The sequence below is a fragment of the Parambassis ranga genome, chromosome 1 (assembly GCF_900634625.1).
Source record: "Parambassis ranga chromosome 1, fParRan2.1, whole genome shotgun sequence".
NCBI lineage: Eukaryota > Metazoa > Chordata > Actinopteri > Ambassidae > Parambassis > Parambassis ranga.
Window position 1 is genome coordinate 7,343,790 of NC_041022.1, and position 8,402 is coordinate 7,352,191.

General features: G+C 44.3%; 1 protein-coding gene across 1 annotated transcript; it reads left to right on the plus strand.

Annotated features, from left to right (window-relative positions):
* Positions 1–1,746: 1,746 nt before the first annotated feature.
* On the plus strand, positions 1,747–3,891 carry LOC114449296 (CD209 antigen-like protein C). Its single transcript, XM_028426855.1, has 5 exons — positions 1,747–1,885; positions 2,853–3,044; positions 3,174–3,328; positions 3,388–3,482; positions 3,750–3,891. The coding sequence occupies exons 1-5, from the start codon at positions 1,747–1,749 to the stop codon at positions 3,889–3,891; spliced, it is 723 nt and encodes a 240-aa protein (XP_028282656.1).
* The last annotated feature ends 4,511 nt before the right edge of the window (positions 3,892–8,402 follow it).

The window sequence follows — 8,402 nt, forward strand, 5'->3', positions numbered from 1 at the left end:
AAATGTTGACATCTAAAGGAACCGAGGGTTACTGGCGTAACTACGGTTCTATGAATCCTGGATGAGATGACCATGCCATCCAGTGCTTTAAGCACTGGATGGCATATACCAACAGGGTCACGATGAATCTCAGACCACCATGAGAGCTATGCCTACCTTACTAAGTGAGAGAGTGGTGGCGCAGAACCCCTTTCAGGGGATGGGGCGAGGCCACGTTGACTCTATAAAACCTGGCGAACATGCTCTGTAATGTCCATGAGGCCGCTGTACAAATGATATCCAGGGGAACCCCGTTCATGGCAGCCCAGGAGGTTGTCACACTCCTGGTTGAGTGACACCGTATTCCTTATGGTGGTCGGTTGGCCCTGTGACACATAAGCATGTTTAATTACCTCCACCACTCAGTGTGTGAGTCTCTGCTTTGAGAGAGCCTGACCCTTGTGAGGGCCGGCAAAGCACAAAAACAGGCTGTCAGACCGTCGCATTTGGGATGTCGCCTTGATATACAACTCCAATGCACAAACAGGGCACAGCAGGTCTCCCGTGGCTCCAGTAAGTCCCCTCACAAAGCGGGCCAGCTGGAGCGGTTGGGCAGCAGTTGCCACTGCTGAAGCCACTTTTGGAAGGAATGCAGCATCAGGCCACAAGGTTACGCCTGAGCCATCAGCGTTCCATCTACAGCAGGAATCGTGAACAGACAACGCCTGAAGTTCACCCACCTGTTTACCTGATGCCATGGCCAGCAAGAATGCCGTCTTGAATGACAGCAATCAGAGAGGTGCGTCAGACAACGGTTCAAAGGGCTGAGCCCGCAGGGAGTCCAGGACCATGGACAGGTCCCTCGTCGGAGCAACTGGGCACTCAGGTGGGTGGAGCTGTCTGGCACCCTTGAGAAATAGAGAGACAGTTTTGTTGCTGCCGAGAGTAGAACCAGCTATCCCTTCATGCCAGCAGGAAATAGCGGCAACATATACCTTAAGCGTAGACAGAGACCGCCCTTGCTCGAGAAGGTCCTGTAAGAATTCCAGGACAGCAGAGAGTGGGCAACGTACTGCGTCCTGCCCCTTGTCACAACACCAGTTGTCCAAGACTCTCCATTTACTAGTGTACAGCCTCCGGGTGGACGGGGCACGGGCATTAGTTATTGTCCTTCCTTTTCCCAACCCATACTCTGAGAATGTCGTACCGACCCTGCGGCGGCCAAGCCCAGAGCTGAAGGCGCCTGGGGTCAGGGTGCAGCAGCCGGCCACCCAGCTGGGAAAGGAGATCCCTTGGAGAGCTGCAGCAGAGCCTGTGCAGCAACAAAAACCATGTCCTGGCTGGCCAGAAGGGGGCCACCAGGATCAGCCTGTGACCCTCCTGTAGAACTCTGAGAAGTGTCGCAAATATCATGGGAAAGGGGGTAAACACATACAGCAGGGTGTTTGGCCAGTCGTGTGCCAGCACATCCTGGCCTAAGGGGCTGGAGTCGTCGGCCAGTGAGAACCGGGGGGGACAGTGTGTCGTGTCCCTCGAGGCAAAAAGGTCCACCTCCGCTCTGCCGAAAGTCTGCCATGGGTGTTCCACCACCTCCGTATGCAGTCTCCACTCCCCAGGCAGGGGGGCGTTGGCCGCTCTAAAGCTGGCGAGACGAGGGGCCGCCCATGTCAACAGCCGCTGGGTCAGCCGCATCAGCCCTGTAGACCTGGTGCCCCCCAGATGATTTATGTGATAAACCACCGCTGTGCTGTCGGAACGTACTAGTGCATGCCTGCCCTGAAGGTGCGGAAGGAAAGATTCCAGGGCCAGACACACTGCCGTCAGCTCGAGAACGTTGATGTGCTCCCTGGAGTGTTGCGCCGCTCATCCCTGCCATGTCGCACCCCAACCTACGTTGGATGCGTCGGTGTGCACCACCTCTCTCCAGAACGGTAGAGAGCCCAGTGGAACCCCCTTCGTTATATAAGACCTGTCCCTCCATGGGGACAAGGACTCCAGACACTGAGGCGACACACGAAGTCTTCTATGCCTGTGAATGGGGAGACGGAGATCTAGGTCTTGACTGTTCAACCACATCTGCATGGGCTGCAAGGAGAGCTGTCCCAGAGGGACTACTACGGATGTGGCCGTCAGTTTGCCCAGAAGGCAGAGATAAAGCAGCAGGGGGAGCGGTCTGCCACCCTGAAACACGGGTAGCATGTGTGAGGCACTGAGCTGTGATGGTTAAGATTAGGGTAAGAGGTGTGTGTACATTCTTCTTCCTTAATAGTAGTCAGCGTTTATCATCTTTTTATCATTTTTTCATCCTATCTTTTTATCAGAAAAGACACGTTAAAAGGAAACTGTTGGAGGAAGTGTGTTTTGCTGTCAGAAGCAAAGCAGACGGACAGACTAGTACAAGATATTCTCACTTGTATATATATAAAAATGGCTGCTTATGAAGAAGAAACAGGTGTAACTCTGGAGCTCCCTGGTGTTTCAAGCAGACATGCTGCCTCAAGGAATTACACTGATGAAAACTTAACTGACGATGTTCAAGTGGTCGCACCAGGAGCTAGAAAGCTCCATACATGGGTTGCTCTGAGCTTTGGACTGCTGTGTATTGTACAAGCCGCTGTCAACATTTCCCTCCGTCTGGTTCTTTGTGAGTATTTTCCAGTAATGTATCCTTGTGCCTCTTGGTCTGCCTGCTGTTATAAATGTATTTATATAAAACACACACATACAGAGACAAATGCACTATAGCCTCGAGGTAGAGCACAAAATCATAACATGTATTCAGGAATCTTCACACATAAATTAACAGATTTATTCCTGTAATGATGATTTACTGTATTTATTCTCACTGTATGTATGTATTCATTCACCTGCAGTCTCAGACACCTCTGCTGCCATTAAAAACCTGACTGAAGAAAGAGACACTTTGCAGAGAAAGCTGGATGTCTGTGGTGAGCAACACACTGCAGTCTCAGACAGATATGCTGCAAAGAGAGCAGATCTTGAGGCCGCCATTAAAAGCCTGACCGAAGAAAGAGACACTTTACAGAGAAGGCTGGATGTCTGTGGTGAGCAACACACTGCAACTTAAAATGTTGTAGCTGATGATCATCATTGTAGTTGTATTAGGAGTAACATATTTTAGTGGTCAGAAAAATATTGTGTTTTAAAGGTTTTGTGTGTTTTATCTTTAACAGAGAACCGTCTTCAACAAGGATGGGTGCTTTTCCAGAACAGATATTATTACATTTCATCTGACACAAAATCCTGGCACGACAGTAAAGCTGACTGTGTGCAGAAAGGTACAGACCTGGTGATCATCAACAGCAAAGAGGAGCAGGTGAGTCTGAGAGTCAAATCTGTCTGTGACAGACATGAAGGAGATTTATGTTTGTTTTCTTTGTTGACAAGAACTTTCTGAGAAAATTCCAAAAGCGAGTGTGGATCGGACTGAAAGAGACAGAGGGAGTATGGAAATGGGTGGACGGGACTCAGCTGTCCAAAAGGTACATTCATTCATTTTCTTTTCATCCTGAAGGTGTCCTGGAACAGCTCAAATGCCCTCAGACTTTAGACAGGAAACCTCAAAGCCCAGTTAAATCGATCTGCTCTGTATTTATCAAAAAGACGCTGCTTATACACTGACAATAAGAATCTGACAATGTTTAATTTTCATTTTGGACTGAAGTTCACTTTATTTACTTATTTATGTGACCACCCTTCAACTCTGTTATTATGTTTTTGTTGAAACATTTTTTTTGGTTTGTTTTCAGTTTCTGGATGCCTGGGGAGCCCAACAACTATGAAGACAAAGATGAAGACTGTGGAGAAATAAGGTACTATGACCAGGAAGACAGCTGGAATGACGAGCCATGTGACACGCAACACAATTGGATCTGTGAACAGGCTCCATAACTCACTATATTAAGACCCTAGAAGTATCTCTCAGATGGTGCAGGGACAGTAGCTCATTATCAGGCACACACACACAAGAGGAAGTCCTTCTGGAAGAAAGTTATTATTTAGTGATTATAAATTGCTTTGTGTTAATCAGCAGATTGTTTTATTTTATTCCATCTACAACAACAACTTACACAAAGAAGAAGAATTTTAATGATGTATATAATTAATAATAATAATAAACAATTCATCATAAAACCAAAACCTTTCAGCTTGTCGCTCCTTGTTTTTTGGGCCTGTCATGGTGTTTGAAAAGTTCTTATTTTGAAAACTACTTACACGCCTTTATGTTATTCTGAAAGTGAAATAAATGCTTATTATCAAAGGAACTGTGTGTGTCTGTGTACTGTGTGTGGTGAGATTGTTCACATGTAAAGAGCATGAGAGCCTAATGCACTGCTAAACTCTAAATGACTGTGGCCTGAACTTTTAATTAAACAAAACAAAAGATTTTTTTGTTTTCCACATTTACATGACTGTCAAATGCTCCCTGTCATGTTACCATGTAAAAAAATTAATATGGAAATCTATAACCCAGAAGCTGAAGCCTGCACCAGTAGTACTCTTACCCACACATTTATTTATGGCAATATAATGGTGTATGTTCAGAATGCAGCTGCTCGGGTCCTGACCAAAACCAGGAAGCAAGACCACATTAAGGTCTCTACATTGGCTACCTGTCTCTTGGTGGGGAAACATGGTTTATATGTGGTTACAGAGAACCAACCTCACACCAGACCACATTTGTGACCTGCTGGACCTCTGCCTGACCACCACTTATTTCCAATACAATGGGAACTTTTACAGACAGAAGCACGGCTGTGCGATGGGATCACCTGTGTCTCCTATTGTGGCCAACCTCTACATGGAAGAAGTGGAGAGAAGAGCCCTGAGTTCCTATCCTGGAACCACCCCCACCCACTGGTTCAGATATGTGGATGACACCTGGGTCAAAATCAAGACCAACGAAGTGGAACGGTTCACAGAACACATCAATGCAGTGGACAACAACATCAAGTTCTCTCAGGAGGACACCAGGGACAACAATCTGGCCTTCTTGGACTGCGAAGTACATATTGAGGAGGACAGGAGCCTCAATGTGGAAGTGTACAGGAAACCCACACACATGGACCAGTACCTGTCGTTTGATTCACACCACCCACTGGAACACAAACTGGGAGTCATCAGGACCCTGCAGCACAGAGCACAAACTGTACCAACCAGCTCAGAGGGGAAGAAGAAGGAGCAACACCACATCAGGAAGGCCCTGCAAATCTGTGGCTACCCCAAGTGGACACTTACCAAAGCCACAAAAACAAGACCCTCCAACAACAACAAGAAAGACAACAACTGGCGGAGAAAGAACATCTCCATTCCATATGTGTCAGGAGTATCAGAGAAACTCCACAGGATCTTCAACAACCATGACATCCCGGTCCATTTCAAACCAATGACAACACTGAGACAGAGACTGGTTCACCCAGAGGACTTTTTGAGGAAGATTCCCAGGGACAAACACAGCAATGTGATATATGCAGTCCAGTGCAGTGAGGAATGCTCACGGCTCAGCACAGAAGAGCCACCACCGCAGGACAAGACTCAGCTGTTCACCTCCACCTCAGAGACAAAGGACACTCCTTTGAGGACAACAATGTTCACATTTTAGACAGGGAGGAAAGGTGGTTTGAAAGAGGAGTCAAGGAAGCCATCTATGTTAAGCTGGAAAAACCTTCCCTTAACAGAGGTGGTGGCCTCAGACATCATCTTTCTACCACATACAATGCAGTGATTCCATCCATTCCCAGGAAGTTTGCACATACTCACAGCAAGAACAAAGGGCTGTCAACCAGTCCCCCTCTGGCAGTTTCATAGTCGTTAGACACACCTGGCCCAGTCAGCTAGAACATCACAGGTCATTATGGAAACATTTAGTGCTATTGTTTTTTATGTTTTACCCAGACCCACCCACATAGGTCTGTAACCACATATAAACCATGTTTCCCCACCAAACAGTTAGAACTGATGAAGCTGCTTGGATGAGCAGCGAAACGTCTTCAAGAAAACTCTACAAGTCCAGACACCTTGCTTCAACCTTCTCTACCATACTAAGTTATACTTTCACAAAACCTACACTGCTCTGAAATCTAATCCCTCTCATTCTCTGTATTTCTGTGTCTTTTTTATGCATTTTAATCCACTCTTTAATGTAAACAGTTATCAGTGATATTAGTATTTTAGTGATGATAAAACATGGAAGGACAGCTTTTCATGAGAACTTTCTTGCGAAAAAACCTCAATATAAATATATGTGGTCAATGATGTAATTGATGAGGCTATGTTGATAAATGGCTCGTGTGTATACAGCAGATCATCATACAAGTTGTTGTTGAATGATTTCATCAATAACTCCACAGCTCCACTCTGCTGGCTTAGGGCAGACTGTCAGAGGGACTCAGTGGGTCAGCATGCTAACCTCAGTCACTGCAAAATGACACATATAAGTCTGAGGTACACATCACCTCTTTATGCAAATTACTTACTAAAGAACAGTTGGTCATGATTAAAGGAAAATGTTTTTTTCATGTTTGTACATCAGATGTTTTTTCCTGTCTGTGGTTAAACTGTGAAAAAACACAGCACAGATAGAAAAAACTGTGGTTATATTTCCGAGTGCAGAAGAGAAGCGTTGATTCAGATCAGCATCAGAACCAGAAAAAACATCAGCTGTTCATTACACGATGAATTATTAAAGAAGAATCTGAATAGAGGATGGAGCGTAGATGTAAGTGATTTATTCCACTTACGTCTACAGCATTCCACAAGACGTAAGTGACTTTAAAGTTAAAAATCATGTTTTATTTTTGTCTTTATTTCTGTTGCTGAGCTGGCAACATTAAAAAAAGAAAAATGTGTGGTTGACATGTTGCTGAGCTCAGAGTTTGCGATGAATATCAGCCGTTGTTTTCACACAGTCAGATATGAGTGTACGATATAAAGGTCATTTATTACATGCATATATTGAAACATTCTTAAAGTCTCTATTTGCAAAGAATTGGTGCCTAAAAATAATGAATAATTTGAATTTCTGCCCACAGTCAGTAAAATCTACAGGCCGATTATTGTCAGCTTTGGGCTGCTGTTTCTCCTACAGGTGGTCATCATTGTCCTGCGTCTGACTATCATCTGTGAGTTGCATTGTTTTTGATGTTTGTTTGTTTCTTCTCTATCTCTTTTTAAAAATCTTTTATAAAACTACAGACATGAACTACAGGTGAAGATAAACCTTTCAGTTTTTTCATACCCATTTAGCACTTGTTAAATAATTTAATAGCTCAAACTGAAGGCAGGCAGCTCTCACCACAGTGCGCTCACCACAGTGCGTTTCTCTGCAGTCTGTCCTGAGACAGATCCTGAGGCCACTGTTGGAAATTTGACAGAAGAAATGTTGAAGAGGAAGATGGAGCTCGTCCCTGGTATCCATTTTCTTTTTAGATTTTCCGATTTTTGCTTAATTTTTTTATTATTATTGATTATATATTATGACAATAAACAGCACTTACAATAAGTTATAGTACATTATATGTAGCTATAGAATAGCATATATCATATAGTATTACAGAGTAAAAGGGTTTGTTATTGGTATCTTTTTACATTTGTTCTTTTTCAGTATATTTAATGTATATTCAGTCGTCTGCTCTCTCAGACAGTTTTGATTCACCAACGCCCGGGTTTGAGGCCACTATTAAAACACCGTCTGATAAAAGTGATGTGTTGACGACAAAGTTAGAGCTGTTTATCCCTGGTAAGTTATTCATGTGTGTTTTTCTTCATTAATTTGTGGATTTTACACAATGTCCCCCTTTTTTGAGGTTGTTGTATTGTCATATTCTAACATGTTGATTTATTGTATTTGTCTTTTTAAAAGGTGTCCTTTAATAATGACCTTTTTATCCACATGACAAACTGGCCTTATCCGTTTCAGTATGTGCTGACTGTGACAGGAGGGTTTACATGGATGACAGACAGTCCAGTACAGCCCTTTTGCCATGTATTAGGCAAAGAAACATCATTGGTGACCCATTTTGGAGGAGGGCTACTATAGTTATTTTTAGCATGCAGTCTTTTGGGAAGAAGCCATACATGTTTCTGTGCTCTTTACTCTGCAGTTCCCATCAGAGACCACTCACAGCTGACAGGTGGATTCACGGGTTACCTGTTCAGCCTGTTGCCTTATGATGCAGAAGAAAAATCCTTTGCATGTACCACTACTCATGTAGAGTATGTAGACATACAGAATCCTCCTCATACCCACAAAGGGAGTACCTGTCAGTTAGGGCTCTTGTCCTCTTTGTGACCGCAATTCAAAGCACATCTGTTTACGCTGAGTGTGCGTTCAGTGTTACTTAGTGCAGGTCCACTCAGCCTCCTATCCTAGGAGTGGACTGTAACATTATCCAATACAACAT

Bases quoted from the DNA above. Each gene is read 5' to 3' on its own strand.
- LOC114449296 (XM_028426855.1), top strand. From the start codon at position 1,747: ATGCCTGCCCTGAAGGTGCGGAAGGAAAGATTCCAGGGCCAGACACAC. The intron at 1,886-2,852 runs GTGTGCACCACC...ATTCACCTGCAG, and splicing joins AACCTACGTTGGATGCGTCG to TCTCAGACACCTCTGCTGCC. The intron at 3,329-3,387 runs GTCAAATCTGTC...TTTGTTGACAAG, and splicing joins AGGAGCAGGTGAGTCTGAGA to AACTTTCTGAGAAAATTCCA.